We start from the raw sequence: 26,927 nt of genomic DNA, 5'->3' as shown, positions 1-26,927 counted from the left end.
AATGAGTCGGGTCCTATGAATAAACATTCATTTTCTTACCATTCCATAAGCATCCTTTATTTCATAAAAATTGGTGTAGGCGTTAATGATCATCATAAAAGATTTCCAATAACGTTGACTAGATAACACATTTATGCTTGACGTCGTTCTATATATTATAAAAGCAAAGAGTAATATAATACCTGTTATCTTCCAAATATCCACCCTTCAATTCTTAAAATTCTATAAGCATTTTCAATTTCATATAAACCTGGTGTTGGCATATATATATGAAGTTTACGCTATTTTGTAATTGAACATTTAGTATCTGATCGAAGAGATTTCTGTCTTTCAGAATCATAAATTATTAACCTATTTTGTAATCATTTGTAGTTACATATAATATAGAAAACAGAATAAATTGCTTTCTAATATCTGAAGGTGGCAATTATTTCCATGTTGTCTACTTGTGCTTGAAATCTGGACTGGTCCGTTAAAATTTAGTACTTTTGAAATCAACAGTTTATGTTTTTTTAGGCATACTAGAAATGATGATAACTTACAAATGCATGCAGGTTTAGCCCCATTTGAGCGTCTCCTAATAATACCAATATCATTCAAAAATAAAATTATTTGATGCAAACGTGATTTACGATTCAACTCCTGCAGGAGATTATGAAATAGGAGCTAGGCTTGAGCTTCATCCACTTCCCAAAAAAAGATGAGCACCATGAAAATTTACACTTTTTTTTATTACGGTATAAGTCGATAATTAACACTCGTTCAATATCAAATCATAGAATATTGTTTTTTTTTACGTGTTAGAACTGATCAACGTTGTATATTCAAATAAAGATGAGCACCACGAAAATTTACACTTTTTTTTATTACGGTATAAGTCGATAATTAACACTCGTTCAATATCAAATCATAGAATATTGTTTTCCTTTACGTGTTAGAACTGATCAACGTTGTATCCCAAAAAAAGATGAGCACCACGAAAATTTACACTTTTTTTTATTACGGTATAAGTCGATAATTAACACTCGTTCAATATCAAATCATAGAATATTGTTTTTCTTTACGTGTTAGAACTGATCAACGTTGTATCCCAAAAAAAGATGAGCACCACGAAAATTTACACTTTTTTTATTACGGTATAAGTCGATAATTAACACTCGTTCAATATCAAATCATAGAATATTGTTTTTCTTTACGTGTTAGAACTGATCAACGTTGTATCCCAAAAAAAGATGAGCACCACGAAAATTTACACTTTTTTTATTACGGTATAAGTCGATAATTAACACTTGTTCAATATCAAATCATAGAATATTGTTTTTCTTTACGTGTTAGAACTGATCAACGTTGTATCCCAAAAAAAGATGAGCACCACGAAAATTTACACTTTTTTTTATTACGGTATAAGTCGATAATTAACACTCGTTCAATATCAAATCATAGAATATTGTTTTTCTTTACGTGTTAGAACTGATCAATGTTGTATCCCAAAAAAAGATGAGCACCACGAAAATTTACACTTTTTTTTATTACGGTATAAGTCGATAATTGACACTAGTTCAATATCAATTCATAGAATATTGTTTTTCTTTACGTGTTAGAACTGATCAACGTTGTATCCCAAAAAAAGATGAGCACCACGAAAATTTACACTTTTTTTTATTACGGTATAAGTCGATAATTAACACTCGTTCAATATCAAATCATAGAATATTGTTTTTCTTTACGTGTTAGAACTGATCAACGTTGTATCCCAAAAAAAGATGAGCACCACGAAAATTTACACTTTTTTTTTATTACGGTATAAGTCGATAATTAACACTCGTTCAATATCAAATCATAGAATATTGTTTTTCTTTACGTGTTAGAACTGATCAACGTTGTATCCCAAAAAAAAGATGAGCACCACGAAAATTTACACTTTTTTTTTATTACGGTATAAGTCGATAATTAACACTCGTTCAATATCAAATCATAGAATATTGTTTTTCTTTACGTGTTAGAACTGATCAACGTTGTATATTCAAATAAAGGATTGAATGGATCTAGCTAATATAATATGCAATTATTTTAAAACAATATAACAGAATGGATAATGTTCATATTTTATTCTACTGCTTTGCCAGAATCTCCAAAACTCGGGCCAAACATTTCTATAAATAACACTAATTAATCAACAAATACATCTTATCACAAGTTAAACTTCTTTCTCTAACATAGAATCTAATACATCAAACCACTGATGGCATTTTCTTATCGTTGCACTGTCGCACTTCTTGTTTTACTTGCCTTTAGTCCCTTCAAAAGAGCACCCATCTCCATAACAGCAGCTGATGATTCCTTGTTGTCAGTTTTTGAGAAATGGATTAGCGACAATGGCCGAGTTTATGGATCTACAACTGAAAAACTACGACGCTTTCAAGTATTCAAAGACAATTATCTGATCATCCAATCCATAAAAAATCAACCTGGACTGACATACACTGTAGACCTTAACGCATTTGCAGATCTCACAAACGAGGAGTTTCTGCAAAGATATGCAACACACAGAACCTACAGTTCGTCTGAAACATCAACTGATTTCAAGTATGGAAGTGTGACATCAATTCCTTCTTCTATCGATTGGCGCACTCTCGGTGCTGTGACACCCATTAAAGATCAAGGCAGCTGTGGTGAGTTAAAAACAAAATTTCAATAGGAGCATATTTTGTCATTTTCAGAATAAACTATAAAAATACTGTGTTATGACTGAACCTTTTCAAACTGCAACTTCAACATATATAGTTTATTATCTATGTACTCCAATCTTTTCTTTTGTAACAAGTTGCATACTACCATAGGATTTATACGTCTCACAATTTTCACAATGTTTGAATAATAGCCACTTGTGGTATAGAAAAAAGGGGCTACATATTCTTCTCCCCCCTGAGAAAAATGTGTACTGAGACTTCTACAAGGTTATTTTATTGTGACCACAATTCTACTTCTAAAATATATATGATAGAGGTGGAGGTCGCAGATTTGAAATCGGAATTGGGGATCCCATGTAGATATTAGATAGTTGGATGGTTTAACTCCCAACCTATTCTAAAAAAAAAATTATAAAAATAAAATAAAATAAGAAAGAGTATTTTTTTTTTTGACAAAGATAAAATAAGAAAGAGTTGAATATATTAAATAAGTATTGAAATATAACTATATATTTAGGTTCTTGTTGGGCATTCTCGGCCGTGGCTACAATTGAGGGAATAAATCAAATCAGGACAGGCCACCTAATCAGTCTATCGGAACAGGAATTAGTCGATTGTGTTGTTAGTATTTGATATATATTTTGGTGGAGGGAAGAGAAAATAAGAACACAATTTCTTTCTATTAACTCTTAAACAAATGTTCTTCTCTTACTTTGCAACTGAGATACAACTCTATTTATAGCCTTAGACATGACTCTTAAAATTCGTACAGTAATTAAAACAAAAACAGAATTCAAAACAACTCAAAACAGAAAAACGTGCAGTGCAGTAAATTCTGACTCTTTGGTACTAAAACTGCCATAACTTATTATAGGGAACTCCAAATGACTTGATACTTGAACCATCAGAAACTAGACTTAAAAACACATGAAATAGACTCTTCATTTGCTCAAAATGATCTAGAATTGCCTCTTCAATTCCTCATTTAAAACTGCCTTAAAATTTGTCCAATGTGCAGTCACGAATTTAATGACAAATTAAGTTTATTCACCAACACCCCTCCTTAAACTTAATTCTCTTCTGTCCTTCATGCCAAGTAGATTTCTCATTTTCTCAAAAAGTCTTGTGGACAGTGGCTTTGTAAAGATGTCAGCTGCTTGGTCTTCACTTTTCACATGCACCAGTTCTATCTCCTTTGCCTTCACGTGCTCTCGGATGAAATGGAACTTCAGGTCAATATGCTTACTCCTTTCATGATGGACAGGATTCTTTGCCAATTCAATTGCTGATCTACTATCCAAGTAAATTTGTGTGGCCTTCTCTTGAGCAAAATTTAGCTCCTTCAGCAATCTTCTCAACCAAATCACATGACACACACAACCTCCTGCTGCCACATACTCTGCTTCGCACGTAGAGAGTGTTATGACTGGTTGTTTCTTTGATAGCCAAGTGAATGCCGTGTCCCCCAAAAAGAACACATATCCCGATGTACTCTTTCGATCATCCACATCACCGCACCAATCACTATCGGAATATCCTACTAGCATGAAATCTTCGGCTTTTGTGTAGAATAACCCAAAGGATTCAGTTCCCCGAATATACCGCAAAATTCTCTTTACTGCTTTCAAAATGCGTGTAGACCGGCTCCTCCATGAATCTACTTACAACACCAACGCTATAAGAAATGTCCGGCCTTGTGCATGTGAGATAACGAAGACTCCCAACTAGACTTCGGTACTTGGTCGCATCTACTCGTTCTCCACCATCAAACTTAGAAAGTTTCGCCCCGGGTTCCATTGGTGTCAATACCGGGTTGCAATCCTCCATTTTGTTTCTTTTTAGAATTTCTTTTGCATATGTTTCTTGTGACACAAAAATCCCAGTATTTTCTTGTCTAACCTCCAGACCAAGAAAGTACTTCATCAAACCCAAGTCTGTCATTTCGAACTCCCGAGTCATAGCCTCTTTAAAATCTTTTATCATCTCCTCATTATTCCCCATGAATATAAGATCATCAACATAAAGAGCTACAAACAACAAGTTACCTTTTTCTTTCTTCACGTACAATGCATGCTCGTATGGGCATTGAGTAAACCCGTTCTTCTTGAAGTAAGTGTCGATGCGGGTATTCCAAGCTCGAGGTGCTTGCTTCAGTCCATAAAGTGCCTTCTTCAATTTCAGTACCTTCTTTTCTTCCCCAATTTTCATGTACCCGGGTGGTTGCTCTACATACACCTCTTCTTCTAGCACACCATTCAAAAATGCTGACTTGACATCCATTTGAAAAATTTTCCATTTGAATTGAGCTGCTTGAGCAATGAGAAGGCGAATCGTCTCCATTCTTGTAACCGGGGCAAAGACTTCATCATAGTCTATCCCCGCCTTTTGTCGATAGCCCTTTGCAACTAGCCTTGCCTTGTACCGCTCTATCTCGCCTTGAGCATTCATCTTCTTTTTGTATACCCATTTTACTCCTATGGACTGACTTCCTTTTGGCAATTCAACCAGCTCCCAGGTTCGGTTTCGCTCAATTGCTTTTATTTCTTCATCCATGGCTGCTTGCCACTTCTCATTCCGTACCGCTTCTTCAAATGTAATTATTTCGGCATCCGCCAAAAGACAAATTAAATGTACCTCACTTGTTGAGTCGTACAAATCTTGCATGCTTCGCATCCTTGGTTGTCTTGGCTCATCTTCATCATCGATTGTTGGTGAATTTGCCGGTGTGTTTGTTGGTGTAGTGATTGCACCGGTAGATGCTTCTCCTTTCTCGAATATCACCTCCGTTGATTTTTCCCAATCCCACGAACTTGACTCGTTTACATGCACATCTCGGCTGACCACTACTTTCTTCTCTATTGGATCAAACAACTTGAAACCTTTTGTCTTTTCATCATAGCCGATAAAGATATATCTTTTGCTTTTGTCATCGAGCTTGGTCCTTCTTTGATCCGGTACATGCGCATAGGCCACACTACCGAACACTTTGAAATGCGATACGGTCGGTTTTCGTCCACTCCAAGCTTCTTGTGGTGTTTGGTCCACCAATTTTGCATGTGGGCACCGATTTTGAACATACACGGCGCATTGCACTGCTTCTGCCCAGAAATCTTTAGGCATGTCTTTGCTTTTCAACATCGACCGAACCATATCAAGAATAGTCCGATTTTTCCTCTCGGCCACACCGTTTTGTTGAGGTGAGTAGGGTGCGGTTAAAAACCTCTTGATTCCTTGTTCCTCGCAATATTTCGTAAAGGCAGCTGACATGTACTCCCCGCCTCTATCTGACCGTAAAGCCTTGATATAATGCCCGGTTGTCTTCTCTACTAACACCTTGAATTTCTTGAACACCTCGAATGCCTCAGATTTCTCTTTCAAAAAATAAACCCAAGTTTTCCTTGTGTAATCATCAATAAAAGTGATAAAATACCTCTTCTCACTGAATGACTTTGGTGTGATAGGACCGCATATGTCGGTGTGTATCAACTCGAGAGACCTCCTTGCACGATATTCTGACTTTTTTTGAAAAATATTCCTCGCTTGTTTGCCGAGTACACATCCCTCGCAAAATTTCTTGATGTAATCCATATCGGGCAACCCGTGTACCATATCCTTCTTTGCTAACTCTTTTAGGCCACTGTAATGCAAGTGTCCGAATCGTAAGTGCCACAACAAGGCTTTATCCTCCATGTTGACTTGCAAACATCTTTCTCGCACATTTCTCAAGTTAAGTTTGAACATTCGATTCTTGGCCATCTCCACACGTGCAAGCAACTGACTATTTTTGTCCTTCAAGTGCAACATTCGGTCTTTCATGAAAACTGAATATCCCTTCTCCAATAATTGCCCCATGCTAAGGATATTACTCTTCAAATCGGGCACATAATAAACATCCTTAATCGAGCCTTCTTTACCATCTTTTTGAGAAAAACATATTTTACCTCGGCCCTTTACTTGAACCTTCGATGCATCTCCAAATGACACGTGCCCATCCTCTATCTCTTGCATCTCCACAAAAAGGTGTTTGTGCCCGCACATATGATTACTAGCGCCAGTATCAAGATACCACACCGTGTCGCTGTCAGGAACGGTATTTTTGTAGGCCATCATGAGAACACCATCTTCTCTTGTCTCCTCTTCCGCGACTAGATTCGCGTTTTCTTCTACCTTTTTCTCGGAATAGCACTCCTTTGCATAGTGCCCATGCTTGCCGCAATTATAGCACTCGACATTTGATTTGCACTCTTTTGCGTAGTGCCCATGCTTGCCACAGTTGTAGCACTCAACATTTGATTGATTTGACCGGCCGCCTCTCCCACGACCACGTCCTCTACCTCGCCAATTTTGTTGGCTTGACTGCCCCTTCTCCTCATAGTATCCACCTCGACCGCGACCTCCACCGCCGCGCCCTCTACCTCGAAAGTTTTGAGTATAGAGTACCTTTTCGTCTTTGATAGACACCTTGGTTTGCAGTGCTTCCTCAAGCGACTCATTCTTCTTTTTCTTCTTGCGTTGCTCATGTGCCTCTAGTGACCCAGCAAGATCGTCTATGGTTAGCTCCTCCAGGTCCTTCGACTCTTCAATAGCGCATACGACATTCTCGAAATCATCAGTTAGTGACCGCAAAATTTTCTCCACAACCCTCGAGTCCTTTAGAGTTTCACCGTTGCACTTGAGCTGATTTACCACAGTTTGCACACGCGTGATGTAGTCGGATACACCTTCCGACTCCTTCATCTTCATACTCTCCAACTCGCCGCGTAGAGTTTGGAGTCTTACTTGCTTTACTCGGTCAGCCCCCTTGAATACTTTTTGCAACGTATCCCATGCTTCCTTGCCAGTTGTCGCGCTCGCTATCTTTTCAAAGTCCGACTCGTCAACCGCTTGAAACAGCATGTATAGCGCTGTCTTGTCCTTCATTCGTGTATTTTTCAATGTCTTGATTTCATTTACTGTCATATCTTCTGTATTCTCTGGTTCGGTGAAACCGTTCTCGACTACTTCCCATGCATCTTGGGCCCCGAGTAGTGCTCGCATTTGAATGCTCCAGTTGTTGTAGTTGGCTTTCGTCAGTCGTGGTAGTGGCATACCCGACATTTTCCCGTAATTTGCCATTGGCTCTGATACCAATTTGTTAGTATTTGATATATATTTTGGTGGAGGGAAGAGAAAACAAGAACACAATTTCTTTCTATTAACTCTTAAACAAATGTTCTTCTCTTACTTTGCAACTGAGATACAACTCTATTTATAGCCTTAGACATGACTCTTAAAATTCGTACAGTAATTAAAACAAAAACAGAATTCAAAACAACTCAAAACAGAAAAACGTGCAGTGCAGTAAATTCTGACTCTTTGGTACTAAAACTGCCATAACTTATTATAGGGAACTCCAAATGACTTGATACTTGAACCATCAGAAACTAGACTTAAAAACACATGAAATAGACTCTTCATTTGCTCAAAATGATCTAGAATTGCCTCTTCAATTCCTCATTTAAAACTGCCTTAAAATTTGTCCAATGTGCAGTCACGAATTTAATGACAAATTAAGTTTATTCACCAACATGTGTTACCACTAATTTTGGTTGTAATGGAGGATGGCCTGACAGAAGCTTTAAGTGGGTGGTTCAAAATGGTGGCATTACAACTGAGGATGACTATCCTTACATTAGTGGTACGACAAATACCAGTGGTACCTGTGCTTCCAAAACCAAAAATCATGCTGCTTCCATCACAGGTTACGAACATGTCCCGGCTAATAGTGAGTCGGCTCTCGCAAAAGTTACCGCTTACCAGCCTGTGTCCATATTGATTAATGCAAACAGCTCTGCATTTATGTTTTACTCGGGCGGAATTTTCACAGGTCCATGTGGAACAATTCTTAATCATGCAGTTGCTGTGGTTGGTTATTCTAATTCTGATGGAAATAACTATTGGATAGTGAAAAATTCTTGGGGCACATCCTGGGGTGAATCTGGATACATACGAATGCAAAAGGACATTGCTGACCCTAGAGGCTTGTGTGGGCTAGCCATGTATAACTTCTATCCTAAAATATAGTTTGAAAAATAAGTATCATTATTGTGTGCTTTGAAGATGCGGTTAATATTATGCTTTTGATGATGGAAGATACGAACTACATTGAAAATAGAATCTACACTGGTGTGCTTTTGAAGATATGATATATAAAAATTGTGGATTTCTTTTGTATGATTAGTATTTGGATTTCTTTTGTACTATCTTATTCGTGATTCGCTTTCACTAGAATCAGTTTGGCTTAAAATATGCATAAAATAAATAAATAAAACATGTACAAGCAATTGAAATGGTATTTAGCAATTGCATTATGTTATAAATAATTCATGAGTTGATTGAGTTCAGATGTTGGTTGTACCGATAATTAAGCAATACATTATTGCTCGATAATGATTTTTATTAGATCAGCAGCTCTAGATTCTTTCGAAAAAGATAAACCCAACTCTGCTGATGAAATAAGATTTGGAATACGAAAAATCTAAAGATTTGAAAAGACGAAAGCGAAACAGGGACAAATAATCTTGCCTTACCCCTCAAATCCTGTCAAAAGAAGTTTTCAGATAATATATATATGTACGTTAATTGAGCACAACGTTTCTTCCGTCAGCTTCATGAATAACTTTCTGTTTTATTTTTAATTATTTTATTACCTTTTCGAATTCGCTATGGACTCAGACCGTGTTGGGTCCCATAATTTCCTTTTCATCAAGGTTTGTTCATATTCAAAAGTCTTTTAGCTTTTCCTAATCTTTTTTTAAAAAAAAAAGTGTCTCAATTAGGTTGAGACAATTTTTGTTTCTTTTTTTTTCAAACAATGTAATCAGGTTTCATTTCGAAACCTACAAAACTTTTTCAAATCCAATATATTCAAATAAGGACATATATATATCCTTCTTTTTACTAAAAAAAAAGGACAGAAAATAAATCGGGTTGCAGAGATGTACATTTTTTTTAAGCTATTGAATGATTGCTTTCTTCTATATCAAAATTAAAACAAGATAAATCTTCCGAACGAATCTGCACAAATGATACGGTCAGAAAAGCTGTAGAAAATAAAATGTTGTAAAATTTGTCATGTATGTCCCTTGCGAATTGCGAGCGGAATTTTCAGATTTGTTTGACTGGCCATTTAATGTTTTGGTGACTATTGCACGCATGCACAAGATCATCTCCATGGTTGCTTTGCTCTTCTCCATGCTTGGATAATCAAAAGACATCTCACCCTCTATTCAAGGCATGTTTGGAGGAGAAGAGAGACACTGACCGTACAATTCAAAGGCATCTCCCTAGAATGGCATTGGCTTCAGTGCTCATTTCTTCTCCATGTAGTTTTTTTTTTTATTTATTTTTCTTTTCTGCTAAGAATGACATCGGGTTCAGTACTAATTTTCTTACTAAATGGCATCGAGATGCTAAAAGAAATTAAGTCAACTGTTTTATTTTAGTTTGTATTTTATTTTTGCTTTCCCTTTTGCATTTTGGCACCTGGAGATGACTAATTGACAACAGTACGTATGCATAATGCTTCGAACATAAATAATGATCTTTTGTTCGTAGAACTATAAACATAAACCACTGAGGAAAGATGGAACTGGAAGCTGCATTAAACCAGAGTAGAAACAACAGTACGTATATGTATTATATATGCAACTTTGCAATCCTATAATAATTAACCGAAGATACGTTGTTTTACAAAAATAACCTCGGTCGATACTATTTATTCTTATTGAAAATTTTCAAAGCCAGTACTTATATATTATTTATGCATTATTATTTATTAACTTGGAATAGAAATAATCATCTCACTATATATGTGTTCACTTAAACAGCTATGGGAAGAGGGCCGGTAAAGCGAAGATAGGAACCAAAACAATGACAATTGTCTTTTTTATTTTTTATTGTTCAATTATCCAATTAAATCTCTATATAATATAATTTTGCATCAGAAGTATTCAAAACAGTAATGAGTAAATATCAATCAAAAGTATTCAACTATAGAGTAAATTGGTCAAATATTTTTTGTTATAGGCTATTAATAGATCAAAATGGTGAATAAGGGATAAAAATGACAAATTAAGTTAATTTTAAGGGGGATATAGAACAAATATGTGACACGATTGTCTACGATATAGACGAGAGATTGAGCACATGGAAAAGCATTTTTTATTCATTTCTTATATTCATGATCCTTTCACATTTACTAATGTCTACTGCTGAAGAACTTGTTTTATAAAATATATATTGAAGGCATTGCTGGAGAGAGATCTGTTGGAACCTTATTGTTACACATAAACAATTCAATTCTATATGCCACTATTGATCTACTTATGCCAAAATGGCCATCATGCAAAATTCATCAATTCTTAGGGAGCAGACGCAATACCTGACTCCATTAGCGTATTTATGCAAAGCTTCTCTCAAAAGCGGTTGATGAACTTGTAAGACAGCGGCAAGAAAAACTCTGTGCCGATGTAGAGGTTGAAGCGTCGGCGGCCTCCTTAGTGGTAGGATAAAGCCTTCCAAAGCTACAAGACTGCCCTTGTGAGATCGTGTTCACAATTCCTTAATGATCTCACATCTCTATTCTTTAATGGGGAGAAGTAGAGAAGGCTACAAAATTGACTAGATAACGGCTAGAAAATTCTGCAACTTTTCGTATATTCTTGTGGTTTGGGGACCAACCTATTTATAGAGATGTAGAGTCGGCATATTGCCAAACCCTAACCCTAACCCTAAACCAATTTTCAGCCACATGCCAACTTAAAAAAAAACGTGCAACTGCATCAAAATCCGTGCAGCAGCTGAAAATTTGGTTTCCTTAATTGCAAATTTCAGAATCAGTCCATCAATGATTTGATTTTTGCCTAAATTGTTCTACACATTTGTGGACCACATCCTAATGAATATATTGATTGTCTATTTCCTTATTTGATCACTTTAATTGACAATCATATATGACAGTAAACAATGCATAATTAGATTACATATATGCTCAATGTTGGCATTAAATCCAACGAGGTTGGCAATAAATCCAACAATCTCCCACTTGAGCAATATGTCATGACTTTTTAATTATGCATTGTGTTCCTTATGTGCGCACATTTCTTTATTGTCTTCCTTATTGTTGTACCCTAAAAAATTGCCAATTAAATGAACGAAAGATTGTTGGGTGCACAAGTTGGGAGATCCTTAACATTGGAGTTCATTTGAAATAAAAAAAAAAGAGAAAATGGAGACTCCAATTGGTCTCGAAATGGAGAAGATTGAATGTATCTATTTAATCATAGATGCTCAATTGCTCACGGTTTAAAGAAACAAAAATTATGGGCTATATGAATAGATCGGCCCAGCAAAGAGTAATATGCCGAAAGAAATTAAATAGGCTAAACCGAAGGTAAATGAGTTGGGCCGTGGAGTTAAGCTTCGGCAGAAAACCATCGCAGCTCGTTTCTCATTTAAACCGACATGTGGACCCTCAAGCCCTCAGCCAATCAGCATTGAGCTTCCGTTGAAATTGAATGAAAATAGTCACGCGCCTTGTGCTGCCTCTAGCCATGCGTGCGGTTCATGAAAGACCCTCCATTAGGCAGCCTCATGGCTCATGCTGCACCATGCCTACACGGATGAATAGGATCTTCACCTTTCTCTCCAAACGGCTCAAATGGAAATAAACGACAAGGGAAGCAACGGACAGCTGGTCCTGACCTCTGCTGCTGCTGCCTCCTCTGCGCTTCAAGCCACAGCCATCCGATCAAATGGAAATGAATGCTCCAGATGATGCCAACACATGAATCTCCACCCTAGGGTAGTGAGGAAAGCATGATCCTCTTCACAGCTTCATGCATGAAATCCAAGCCTTTGAATGAATGAAATCAATGGCTATAAATGAGATTGTCCATGGATTGATGAAATGGCACATTATAATTGGTTCAAACCCCTGAAAATGACGGGCTGTAATCTGAACCCTTGATAAAATGATGAAGAAATGAAGGATGGAGATCATGCCAACATAGGCTCTCCAAAACCCTAGCCTTGAAGGCTATATATACCCATGCCTAGCAGCAAAGAAAGGGGATCGAATTCAACACACAGACCGAATTGAAAAGAAGCAACATACCCCATAACTCTGTTAGGTTATAGATAATTGTGAAAGCCTCAAAACATAGAAAATTAGCTCATAAGCTCTCTTCCTCCCTTTTGATAGCAAGCTCTGTGCTTTTCTGCAAGTCAATAGGTATAATATAGCATAGAAGAAGCCTTGATGGCTATATGATGTATCAATTCCCTTGGTGAACAAAGTTGTTTAAAAGATTTCTATTCTTTTGTATATTTTCTGTTATTTCGACTTATTCTGCTTTGATCTCTTTATTCTACTGGATCTAATCAGTAATCTTGCCATTTTGAAGCATAAGGGAGAGAGCTCCATGCCATGGCATGGAGCTCAATGATCAAAACTTCCTCCTTTCTCTTTTCTTTTCCTTCTCCTTTATTTTCTTTTCTTTTTTACATGGATCTGTTCTAAAACCTTTTCCTCAATCTAAAGTAAAGCAAATGGAGAGTGAAGATGTAAATATTGAGCTTTACAGTTCTATTTGCATCAGAGTTCACCAACTGTTTTATTCAAAGATTGAAGAAATTGATAAAAAAAATATAAATAATAAACTTTTTAATTCCTTTAAAATAACTTTAATTGAGAAGATGTGACTGTCGAGCCTTATGGTTCCTCTTGCATCCAATCAACTAGGGTTATTTTGCAAACAAGGAATTAAAAGGTCAAAAAAATGTGTAACAAACTGGTGCAGTCAGGTTGAGCCTTACGGTTTCCCTACTGTCACCTTTGAATGGGCCTATATGCACCTTAGAACCTGATCTCAGACATGGACACATGCTATGATGCATGAAATCTGAGTTTTCAGGGGATATGCTGTGTAAATGGTGAGAGGAGAAGGGTATGGCTGCATATAAGCATCAGTTATGCTGATCCTTGCTATGTGTATGCTTGCCCAATGATTCCTTGATGATCTGCCCTTCAAAAACAAGAAACAACATGTGAAAATATGATTTCTCAACAACTCAGGGGCCTCCCTGCAAAACTGTCACCATGACAGAGAATTTGATGCTCAGCTGAGCTTGATACTTTGAATCTGAAAACCTTGATCTCTTATTTTGGAGTTTTGATCTTATTCTCATATTAACATAGTGGCATTGAAGCCTTAAAATCTGTTATGGACTCAAACCAGAATTCATATCATGACCAAAAGACCTTGTACCAGTCTCTGGTACCATACCAAGCATTAGCTCAGTGGTTAATCACATAAACAATCCAACTGGTACAATGCAAAGGGCTAAAAACAGTAAAATGTGCTGTTCTGATAAATCTGACGATTCTGGAAAATACAGGGACTGAAATGAAAAAATGGATTTCACAGTTGAATAGAGGACTCAAGAACACATGGGATAGACACAAATTTTACATTTCTCGGATTTTTCTATGATTTTCTATGAATTTCTAAAGTTCAGGTTTTAAAAGGTGAAAATGCAGAAATAAAACTGCTAAATTGACTTCCATACCCCTGACATGAATAAATTCCTAGAAATATGAATAAATTACCTAAAATCATAAAAATTGGCACACAAGCTTCTGACATATACCTCTTTGAGCTTATGAAAATAAATCATAGCTTCATGTACAAAGTTTTATAAGAAAATGAATCAATTATATGTAACTATACATGAAAATATGACCATCTCTATGGTGCTCTGACTCAAATTCGAATTCAAGCAAAACCACAACCTCTGACATGTCAATACTTATTTGAAATGGTTAAATAATACCCTTTGAGCTCTTGAACTAGCCCTAGCATCTCTGTACCTATCAATGGTACCAAATCGGTATCAAACCGAGACCCATGAAGTCAAACCATGTTCCAGATATAACTAAACCCCAAATTGATACTTCCTTGGGCTTTCATACCCCAAAACGATGCTATACAGCCAATTAATTGAATGAAATCGCATCGAAATAAAAGGAGATCGAATTCAAACCTGACTGGTACCGATAACCACTTGCTTGGCCGAGAACCACCATTCCGACGACCCATGATCGCCGACGAGTGGTGCAAGGCATTCCTGAGACCAAGGCGACGCAAACTGCACCTCCTCAAAGCCTTCCATGGCCGGAGGTGTCACCTGAGCTATGAACCCTAGTCGGGAATGGAGTCTCCAGTTCAGAATCGAAGCCATCAGACTCGCACGATTTTTGATGCAACCCAAGGCCGCATGATGAAGGCGCCAGATGAAGAGTTCAAATGAAAACACGCATCACCACGCGCAATACTCAATCCGAAGGCCAAAGTTTAAAATCACAACCAACGGATCCTGACAATCAGATCCCACCTGTCATAAAACTATCTGGGCTGCTTGACACGAATTTTAACGCAAGCCCAAATCCTATGTTTCGATATTCTGATACCAAAGCCCAATGTCATTTAAATCAATAATCAAGGCCCATAAGCCCAATGTCATATTCAAAGCCCGAAGCTAATCTCTGAGCTCATATCTCAAAGCATAGCACCTGTCTTGAAGCACTGCATCCAAATCGTAAAGCCCAAATAATGATCTAACGGCTTTTAGTCTCTCTTAATAATTAATGAAAGCTGTTTTGCACATAAGTCCCTCTGACAGTTTGAAATATGCACCGAAGTCCTTATTTATTTGCAAATAAGCCTCTGACTTGATAAAATCCTCATAAAAGGGTCCCTGTCAGCCCATGTCTCATTCTAAACCTTGTTCAAAGTCCAAATTACATATCAGGTCCCTGAAAATATACAAACAAGTCCATGGAAATATAAAATCTTTACAAACAAGTCCTTTCAAATCCTTTTGACCATAACTTTCTCATACTAAGTCCAAATCAACCCAAATCAGTTCCAAACGAACCCAAATTCAATCCTCCATAATTTTAAATAATAATTGAACATATCCAGGTCCCAGCCATAATCTGAAATGACCAAAATACCCCTCTCTTGACATATTTTTATAAATAAAAAAATATAAAAAATGATATTTAAATGCTCCTTCCAAATTGAAAACACATAAATAATATCTCAAAGATGTACATTCTCATGTTTTGAATATGAAATCCATATTTTCATGTATATGTCATGGTAACTGGCCAGATAGAAATCCAAAGTCAAATGAGAACCAACCACATGACCAAAGTAAATAATACATGAGCCCCCTTTTAGCCCCATTATTCAGTTCACAACCCATAGGCACAAATCCCGGAATGCATGAGGTATTCAGTCTGACTCGAAAGGTCTTTCTGATGTAATTAACGGCGGGGGCTTGCGCCCGTCGGGAGTTAAACGTCCTCACAATCGAAAATAATAAAACCTCCGACAACTGATCATGAACGTAGGTTGTCACAAGGGGTGAACCAGAAGGAATGCAGAAAGAAATACCCAGTGGATGCCTTCCCCTGAGTTCAGTGACCTGCTCATGAACCAGAGCGCTGAACCCAGCTGAGAGCATTTCCACTCACCCACACATAAAACCCGCACCGTTAGCTAACCTGACGCCGTGCAACTTTCTGCGCCCTACACTTATATATTCCCAAACCAATTCGGTCCATCAACTATACTAGTAAAGGACTAAAGCGGCATTCGTCGCATTTATTCGCAACTAAACCCTCAATAATCACATTACTAATACAGCTGAATGACATGAATCATGATGTGGATGTGTAGCATAGAAATTACATGTAATTGTGATCTTCACATGCCTATTTCTAACTTGGTCTCCCACTTAAATCTTGAAACTGAATTTCATAAATTAACTGAATATTCAAACATAAATGAGAAACAGAATGTCAAAACTTCATAATATATATAACACTTGTTACATGTCACAAGTTATATATCCAAAATTACAATGAAAAATAGAACATTAAATATCAAATAACAGACTCCCACTAAAACTGAATATTCTTAATAGAGATTACACCCATATGAGCAACATGCTCTTCAAACTTAGCCGGTGTCAATCCTTTAGTAAGAGGATATTCTAACATAGAGTCTATTCCTACATGTTCTATTTTCAATTCACCATTCTGTACTATTTCCTTTATTTTACTTTATTTTAGCATTGTTCCATTAATTGAATAATACTTGGGGCACTTGTTAAGACTAGATTTGTCTCCATTCCCTATTGAGATTTATTTTCTGGTTTACTGTTTTGCTTGTCATACTTAAGGATAACCTTGGGATAAACTTAGAATACTTTTAGATTTTATCCCTTAGTATTTTAATCCCTAGGCTAAATGATGCATCACTAAAACCTTCCAACTCTAAATTCTTTATCATAAAGTTTTTAGTTTATTGCAACATATTTATATCGTTATCGGCAAGCAATATGATATCCATATATAAAACCAGAAATACAAACTCACTCCCACAGAACTTAAAGTATACAAAATCATTCAATAAATTTATCTCAAAACCAAACGAGATAATCTCAATATGATTTTGTAATACCATTGTTGAGACACTTTCTTTAGTTCATAGATGGATTTCTTAAGTTTGCACACTATAGACTTTGCATCTCTTGACACATAGGTTTCTAGTTGCACCATATAGATTATTTCATTAATGTCACCATTTAGAAACGCTGTCTTAATATCCATCTACTAAATCTCCAAATTAAAATGCATAACCAATGCCAATATGATCTTTAAAGATACTTCCAAAAATAGAGTATTGATGATTCAAATAACATATCAATCAATATGCCTTCCTTTGGGCCGACAATATTGATTATATGTAAACACAATAATCATCACTATACTCTATGTGCACATAATTTTAACAATCATTAACCTTCCTTTGGGCCGGTTAATGCTTGCATTCATAAAATCAAATATAAAATATCTTAAATCTTTGGCGACAAGACGAGTTTTATATTACTCCTCATTACTAATGAGTTTCACATCTTTAGGTAATGGAGTAATTTCCTAATGTCATTGTCAATTAATGATTATATTTCTTTATTGACACTTCTAAATTTTCTTGAGGATTTCCAGCATTGTCTAAAACAATCTGGCGTACAACAACATCTTCCAAAACTTCATGCAACCTTGAGTGGCCTGCACCCGTCTTTGGATCTTTATTTTATGTTGTTTCATCTTGTTGAGTTTGATTTCAATAATGATTTCGTCCGTACAAGTGTTTTGAGTAAAACTCGGATCTATATCCACAAAACTCACAATACCTAATGGAATATTTGCATATTCCTATTCGAAATCAATTATTTTCTCACCCCCACAAACTCAACATCCTCCAAAAATTTTTGCATTTTTTTTTGTCTCAAATACATTATGTTCTGTAGGATTATAAAATTTATAACCCCTTGAGAGCTCATTAATGCCTCTTCATGAACCTTTTCATTATCATAAGACACATGCGATTAGACTTGTTCCAATTTTCTTTTTCCTTCTTTTGATCAGAAGTACTTGTATCCGTAATAGTGGGGACAAGTTTCTCTAAACGCAAGATCCAGATCTATGACACCGAGAACTATCATTAAGCTCTCCTGCCAATACTTGAAATTGGTCTCATTCAACATAGGCATATCCTCACAGAAACACACCATAAACACGATTTAGTCTTAATTCAGAAATTTTAAATTTTAAATTATTAATTCTAGTAAAGGCCATAATGCTCAAAAATATTTGATGATTTTCCCTTATTGTCACAACGCATTCAAATTTCACAACCAGGTAAGTTCCCAAGTAAGTCAGGGATCACAATGATTCACTTCAAATTCCGACTTGCCTAGACAGAACTTGCCTTGACATTGTTACGTTCATAGTGTTGCAACTTGTCTTAATAAATCACCAAATATTTTATGAGTCTTAATATCATCATAAAACCAAAGTATCGGTTTCCATTAAGCGGCTACCTTTGGGTAACGGGTCAATTTCTTATGATACTTTGGCGCAATAATAAAGTACTGATAACCTAGAACATACCGAACAACATGCCTTCCTTTGGGCCGACAATGTTGACATATGTGTAAAATTTTTGATCATCACTATACTTTATTATTACTCACTTGCACAAATAATTTTTATAACCATTACCTTCCTTTGGGCCGATAATGATTACATCCATTAATTGCACCTTAACTTCCTTCATAAAATGCATTTGAATTAACCTCATCAAAAGAGGTACCTTTGGGTACAATTAGGAATCAATTAATTCAAATCCAAATTACATATCCATTTGCCTTTAAAAGAACAATAATTTATACCCTAATTATATAATCTAAATGTGCAATCAAACTAACGCAAAAGGAAAAAAATTTATTGCTTCACAATAATCTGCAGTTTCCAAAATTTGGCTTTATTCTATAATCAAATTATTGCATACTCTGTTGTGGTCTAAAAAATAGCAGCGGAATACTTACAAAATGGCTTAACAGAATTGCTTTACTATGTTATAATCAAAACATAAATTTTAACAGAGGAACAAACCATGATTAATTTGACCCGAATAATATCAAAACTTTGATAATAAAATATTGACCATAATTCATTTTGGAAAAGTTTGATTTATTGATGATGTAACCGGCTTAATCAAATAAATTATAATAAGCCGAAACAATAAATTCAAAATATATTGCAAATATAAGTTGGATTTATTCAGATTTATAATAAGCCTAATCAGTAAATCAAAACATGCCGAATCACATGGATCCAAAATATCTAAATTATTTAATCAAATTAAATTGTTTGTTCGGCATAGGTCAAATATATATATATTTTGTTCGATTATTATAGTAATCCCCATAGTAGCAACAGATATAATCATTGTTTCATATCCAACTTAAAGGAGAGAGAGACACCAGGAAAACCTAGGATGTGTCACGAGAGGTCTGCAAGCGTCGGCAGTGGTCGCGTGGAGGGGAGACACCGGATCTGATTTGGGTTCGGCTAGTGAGAAAGAGAGAGGGAGACAGCACAAGCAAAAATCTGAATTAATAACTTTGCCTAAGTCAGACAATTCATCAAACACCTTTCACGCAAGGTACATGCAGTCAGTTTCTAATCACAATTCATCAAGTACCTTTCACAATTTTGAAGTTATGATCTGAAGTCAGTTCAAATCATATAAATTAGTTATGATACAAAGTCAGTCTTACAATTTGGAAGTAACATTGAAGAGTTCAAAGACACCCGTCTATATTGATCTGAGATCACTGCGCAATCGTTGGTGTAGAGAGACGCGCCGGCACCGAGTCTTCAGTAGCGACGCACAAGCACCGAGTCTGATTGCCTCTATCCGATGGTCTCTAGACGGAATGACAGTAGAAATAACACTAATCGTCCATTACACCGTAAAAAAATTGTTTGGCGGCAGCCAAAAATTGTGGAGGGAAAATGTAGAGGGAAGTCACTAAAAGTATTGGAGTTTTGGAGTTTTAGAGGGAAATGAAAATTAGAGTTTTGGAGCGAAATGAAAAAAATTGGTTTGAAAATTTTGAAAGTTTTGAGCAAAATTGTAAATGGAGCGCGTTAGTCATCTTCTCCAGGAAGGAAATGAAGGGAGAGAAATGGAATATATTTTATTGGGGTGGGATCCACTTGGAAGAGATAGAGAAATTGAGAGCAAATGAAAGAAAAAAGTGAGGCAAGGCCATACAGCTATTTGTGTGGTTCTGTCTGACAGGCGGGCCGCTTATTTCATAGACTCAATTTGTTGGAGATCTTAAACACTTCTAAATAGTTTCTTAATAGTTTGGCTCAATTATTCTTGTCAGTTTCATTAGAATTTTCAAGCGTTCGAATGAAATTTCGAATATAATGTGTTCATTTTTAATTGTCCGTGATTAATATTTTTAATTGGAGATGACAAAAATTAATAATTTACGTGATTAATGAAATTTATGCGATTAATGAACAAATTTGACATTAATTTAGTAAAATATTTTGTATTAAAAATGTTATTATTGAAATCTACGCAGTAATGAATATTTTGTAAGATATTTAATAATTAAGTTTATTTGTTTAAATTGAATTTGTAGATATAATAAATATTTTATAATGGGATTTTTTGAATTATGCGATAATGAATACATTTTATTTATTATGTATGATTAGTAATTTATGTGATTAATGAAATTTAACCAATTAAGGAACAAATTCGATATTAATTTTATACAATAATACATGATAATTTTATAGTTCATTGAATAATTAAATGAACTTAACACATTAAATTATGTTGTCTTTCATGAATATTGCATGTATGTGTCACATCTTCTATGTTTATCTATGAAACATAAACTCTTGCAACGCGAGGTAATGAAGATGCGGTGAAGTAAAACATGCGGTGGTTGATCAGAACCGTTGAAACCGAAGAACATTACGTATATTGTCATGAAGGAAAGTTTCATCAAGTAAAATTAACGCAAACTCCTCCATCCATTTGACCGAATATTGAAGCATCAAATGGCTACAAACACTTTGTGTTGGATCGAAAGAAAGACATCCCTTTTTTTACTAAATTTTGTATTGTTTATGTTAATTCTTATGCCTTGATCATTTCCAAATTAATTTCGGGTCATTTCATCGAAGATCGACCGTCCAAAATTCATTTCAAAATGAACGGTCATAAAATAATTTACAATAAACTAGGGGCAAAAAATGATGAAAATTTACAAAATTGGTGTTATTCAGTGTGATTTGGCCATATATTATTTCAAAAATTATTAGAAATTTTTATGACATTTTTTCATACAAGTTTCTGTATAGATCAGTACAAATTATGAACAACAGCAGATCCCATGCCCTCCGATTGGGGATAGATGGTCTTGATCTATTAATTTGGAAATCTGCTGGGTAGAGAGTGGCAATACTCTGAAGTAACGAAATAATTTCATTTCTGATCAGACCCCAGATGCTGCTAAGGATGCTTCAATATTCGTGCATGGATTATTGATGTGTCCAAATGGTATGGTAAAAAGCTTTAGTACAACGATGTACTTTTTAAACCTTTAATACGTGTTTGAGTTGAATTGCAAGTGCACAATTATATCAAAGTAGTATTTGAGGTATCGAACCACAGGGAGTACGATAAAAAACTTAGTTTAAACTTTACTAATTAATTTCAGAGAATAAAGGAAAGTAAAGTGCAATAAAAGTAAATTGGGGGGGTTTGTTCTAACAATTCCTAAATTTGGGTTCAATACCCGAATAGAGAGTTTTTAAAACAATAAGAGTAAATGAATGAAAGAAAGATTGGATTGCTTTCTAGATGAGAAGATCTAGGGGTCTTTGGTCTACATTCCCTTGCTAACTATATCTATTCGGTATTTGTTTAAGTTCATGTATGATTTGATGAGGTTTCTAACCTAATATGTCATTAAGGGTCACTTTCGTGAATTAATAACGTGTCTAAGTAATTCGGACTTCACGGTTAGGTCCTTCACCCTAGCTACTTGGACCATAAGCTCTTGTTAGTCTCTCCTCTCCTCAAATATTGATACTTCACGATTAAGTCCTTCATACCAATACCCGATTCGATTTGAGATGTCCTAATTAGGGTTTGCCTTCACGGTTAGGTTCTTCACCAAATTCCTAACCTTAATTTCTATAGTTCCGGCTTAGATTACAAATTGGTTACAATCCTAATCTAAACCTAGGGTATTTGCATTCATAAATGGTACTCTCCTCTCGTCCTAACTTCTTTGGATCCTTTGACAAAGAGATACCAAAGCGGGACTACAGCGATTTCAAGTACTAATTATGTAATTAACACAAATGATAAATCACAGAAATTAACATCAAATCCCAATAAAACAATCATAACAAAGACAAATAACCGAATAAGATACAATTAAACAAGTTCATGCATTGACCTAAACCCCTAGAGAGAAAACTACTCCCTCATGGAGAGATCCATTACAAAAATTGGCAAAGTAAGAAGAAATGAAATAAAGGAAGTAATTACACCCTTTGACAAATTAAAAACCTCTATCTTGCCGACTTCTTGCTCAGGAAACCCTTCTTCTCCTTGCTTGAAAGCTTTCCTTTTCTCCAGAATTTATCGCTAAGTATTGTGTATGTGAAGAGAATGAAAGAGATAGGGATGATGTGTGAGGTGGGAAGAGATGCCTTGAATGGAGAATAAACCCCCTCTTTTATAGCCAAGGATCATGCCCAATTAAGAGCCTACAAAGTGGAGTTAGTGGGTGCTATATCTGGATTGTTTCCCAGGATGCCTTGTCCACATTTGGCTGTAAAACGCGTCCATGAAGTGCCAAAAATAGAAACCGTGTTGAAATCATGTAAATTTGGCTTTTCTGCGGCTCCAGTGCGGATGGCCGATCTGCACTGCGAGTGGTCTCACCCGCATTGGCTCTAGTTTCCTTATTTATCTCCTGCGAATCAGTTGAATGCGGATGGTAGTGCGGATGGCTGACCCGCACTGCGGGTGGATTCTGGTTCTCTGAAGATTATGAAATCGGCTAAGTATTGAGTGCGGCTGGGCTCATCCGCACTGCGGATGGAAGTTCATCCGCACTAGGCTCGGACTTTTTCCTGCGCAGCGCTTGGATGTTGGAAATGCGGCTAAGTTCTCAGTGCGGCTGCTCTGATCCGCACTGCGGGTGATTTGATCCGCACTGGAGGGTATTTTCACCATTTTTCATCATTTCCTGCAATGAAAAGCCTAACAACCGCAGTAGCTTGATTCTAGGTGTATTTAAATAATTTTATATTAAAAATACAAGATATTTGAGATTGTTTTATGATAAAATCTAGATCAAATGTGTATATAATTTATGCTTATCAAAATCCCCCAAGCTTGAACTTTGCTTGTCCTCAAGCAATACTTGGAACACAATTCAATCTTTAATTTAACCCTCATATCAAATATACATTTCTTCCAAAAATTCTAAGAAAAATTTATATGATCTTGACAAAAGTTAGAAACCCTAACGTAAATCTTTACAAATCTAAAATTCAACCCTTGGTTAATCATGAAGTACCCCACAATTTGCTTACTCTAACTTTTATTTCCTTAAAGACTTAGAATTTGTAAACCTAGAACATCTAAACTCATTATAAAAACTTTATACTTATTTTGCGAAAATTCTTTTAAAAATCCCCCAAGCTTGGAACAAGCTTAGGCTAGAAATTCGAGGACTTTGTGTGTTGAAATTTGCAAAATTCCTATCTTCTTTTGTTGCTTTTTATCCTATGACACTATAATTCTTTATCCTTAGAACAAAACCGGTTAGTTATAAGTGGTTAACCATACCCAACCGTTTTAATTCAAAAGTGCATTTTGCATTGCTCTTGGTTCAACCCTTCCATGACACGAACTCACATGTTTAGTGCGAACCCGGTCACTTTATCGGGCAAACTAGCGGAGCAAAGTGTCAATGATTCATTGCTACAAGTACGTCATGTCGCCGTAACATAAGCAAGCGGAATCTCTTTTCTAAAAATTTTAAATTTTGAACAATTTTTCAATATTTTTGCAAAATATCATGAATACACACATCCTTAGGCATTAAATCATACCTATAGATATCCCGATCTTTCTAAATTCATTTTTCACAAATAAGTTGTATTTTCAAAAAGAAATTTAAATCCCTAAGTTTTCATTTTCGTAAACCGTTATTTCCATAAAGTTTTTCGCCAAAGTATGAGGTTATTTCTAATCATTCCAAGGATATTCCTAAAAATTTATAAAAATTCGCACTAAAATTTCTAATATTTTGTCAATCACTCAAACTTATCAAAAAAAAATTTCTTTCTGCCAATTTTTAACACAGAAATTAAACATGTGGTTTTCTACTTTATGCATTTTCAAACAATTAAGTCCAATTATGCAAGACTCTATTTTTCATAACTACATAAAACATCTTGACAAATTTGTAATCTCAAGCAATTAAGTTCAATTTCACAAATTCTACTCAAGGTCAAGTAAAAATATAGTTATGAATCCTAAAATTCTGAAAATAAACACACAAAAATTAAACATGCATGCAAATAAGTTATTCCCATCCCCCAAGCTTAAATTAAGCATTGTCCCCAATGCATAAAAATAAACAAAAGTAAATGGGAAGAAATAGATATGCTGTCCTAGATTAAGGTGGTGGTGAAGCGCTCGATCAATCCTCCGCATCCATGTCATCCACAGGCTCCTCCTCCTCCTCATCATCTTGATCCTCCTGTTGAGCTGCAGCCGCCTCTGCTTCTTGTGCAGCTTGAGCTGCCTCTTCCTCAGCCCGTTGTCTTGCCAAATCGGCCTCCATCCGTCTAGCAGCCCTTCTTTGGTATGGCGGTGTTGGTGGATCTTCCTCATAGTTAGGATTGTTGCTCATGAATCCCTTACAGGCGTAGTGGTAAGCTGCAGCGGCATGTGTCTCCACCTCATCCATACGGTGATCAAAGGCATCCATGCGGTTGTTGATGTTAAGGTTGAGGTTGGTGATGGATGTTTGCATGGATTGCATCAACTCCCACATTTGCTGCATTGTTACACCTCCTTGTGCAGCTGCATCGGGTTGGGCTTGTGGTTGGGCATGGGGAATAGCCGGTGGCGCTGGTAGTTGTGGCGGTTGTGGCTCAAGGGGAGGGTCGACTATCTTCCATGTGGCATAGTTCAACGGGTCGAGGTTGGTTTGGAGAGGCAAACGGTGCAAGATTCTTTGCACTCCCAGATTTATCCATGCCTCTTGTTCATTATCATACCGGAGAAGCCGTGCTCTTACCAATCCCTCAAGGTCCACAACTGTGTAACCCGGTACCACATCATCCCCAGTCGGTATGTTAAGGGCACGAGCAATCTTTGTGATGATTCCCCCAATTTGCACCACACCACCGGGTTGAATGTTGTTTGCCACTGTTTTGATGTGTTTGGCCAGGTTGTAGGTGATGTGTGGCATATACAGCATCTCCTCATTGTTGCGCCTAAGCATGCTGCAAATATATGTCATATCTCCCTCGTTGAAGACCGAAGCGGTCTCCCCTCGGGCAAAAAGAGTATGAGAAAGTACCCGTTGGAGATAACGAATTGCCGGGTGGGAGATGTTCTTAACCCGCTGATCATTGAGGACATCATGCATGGTGAGGAGGCGGAATTGGTGCTCATTCATGTCGGGGAAGAACCCGAGGATAGTCCGCATTTGGTCCACATTGTCTCGGCTAAGGTTGAACAGCTCCAGCAACTCGGTGGTGTGTACTGAGACATAGTAATCTCCAAGGTTGAAGCTCATGGTTCTGGAGGCCCGATCGAACTCATAGGAGGAGAGGAATTCGATGGTGATGGCTCGGTATGTGTCAACCTCTTCACATAGGAAGTCCCACAATCCAAGGCGGTTGGTTAGCATTTGAACCGTGTCAGTGAGCCCCAACTGCTCAAGAGCAAATTGGCAGATCCATCGGGACGGTTCGAGAGTCCGATGGGACTCAAGCGCCATCTTCCGGAGTTGTTGGTTAGAGTTCAACTCCATTGCGGGTGGATATGAAGGGGTTGGGTTGCTTGGTTGTCCTTTGCCCTTGCCGGACCTTAAACGCTTGGATGCCCTGGTTGCCATCTTACCTGTAATATACAAATGAGAAAAGTTAAAAATTACGAAGAAGTTGATGTAATTTGATGTAATTAGGGGTCAGTGCGGGTCATCTCACCCGCACTGCCTCTAATTTGGCTAAGTTCTGGTTTTCCTGAGCCTGGTGCGGATGAAAACCCATCCGCACTGCGGGTGGTTGATCCGCATCAGGTACTTGGTCAATTTCTAGGGTTTTACAGGGTTGGTGCGGGTCATTTCATCCGCACTGCGGGTGGCTGATCCGCACCGGGGTTGATTTTCACCGATTTTACCAATTTTGACGATTTCTTTGATTTTTGGTACCATTTCACATATCTAACTACAAATAAATGAAATTAAGGGTAAGGAGAGATCAAACCTCGTTGTAGATCGCGAAAATTGCAAGTAAACCCGAAGAAATCCGAGTTTTCACGAAGAACGGCTTGAGAGAAGTGAAACTTCGGTTTTGGAGAAGAAAAAGGGAGAAGGAGAAGAGAAAAAGAGTGGAGAAGGGAGAGGAGAAGAAGGAATGGGTAGAAGGAGAAAGTTTTCGGGATTGGAAGGGAAAAAATCGGTTTTTATAGATGGAAATACGAAAGG

General features: G+C 36.7%; 1 protein-coding gene across 1 annotated transcript; it reads left to right on the top strand.

Annotated features, from left to right (window-relative positions):
- Positions 1-2,109: 2,109 nt before the first annotated feature.
- Positions 2,110-8,753, top strand: LOC144555647 (senescence-specific cysteine protease SAG39-like). The gene is made up of 5 exons (XM_078304047.1): positions 2,110-2,672; positions 3,208-3,311; positions 3,824-3,922; positions 4,260-4,392; positions 8,245-8,753. The coding sequence occupies exons 1-5, from the start codon at positions 2,243-2,245 to the stop codon at positions 8,751-8,753; spliced, it is 1,275 nt and encodes a 424-aa protein (XP_078160173.1). The 5' UTR covers positions 2,110-2,242.
- The last annotated feature ends 18,174 nt before the right edge of the window (positions 8,754-26,927 follow it).

The sequence above is a fragment of the Carex rostrata genome, chromosome 6 (genome assembly GCF_964058835.1).
Source record: "Carex rostrata chromosome 6, lpCarRost1.2, whole genome shotgun sequence".
NCBI lineage: Eukaryota > Viridiplantae > Streptophyta > Magnoliopsida > Poales > Cyperaceae > Carex > Carex rostrata.
The sequence above is the reverse complement of the archived record's forward strand: the minus strand, read 5'-3'. Positions and strand labels throughout refer to the sequence as shown.

Coding starts and splice junctions, on each gene's coding strand:
- LOC144555647 (XM_078304047.1), top strand. CDS start 2,243: ATGGCATTTTCTTATCGTTGCACTGTCGCACTTCTTGTTTTACTTGCC. Junction 2,673..3,207: donor TAAAGATCAAGGCAGCTGTG/GTGAGTTAAAAA, acceptor CTATATATTTAG/GTTCTTGTTGGGCATTCTCG. Junction 3,312..3,823: donor AGGAATTAGTCGATTGTGTT/GTTAGTATTTGA, acceptor TCTTGTGGACAG/TGGCTTTGTAAAGATGTCAG.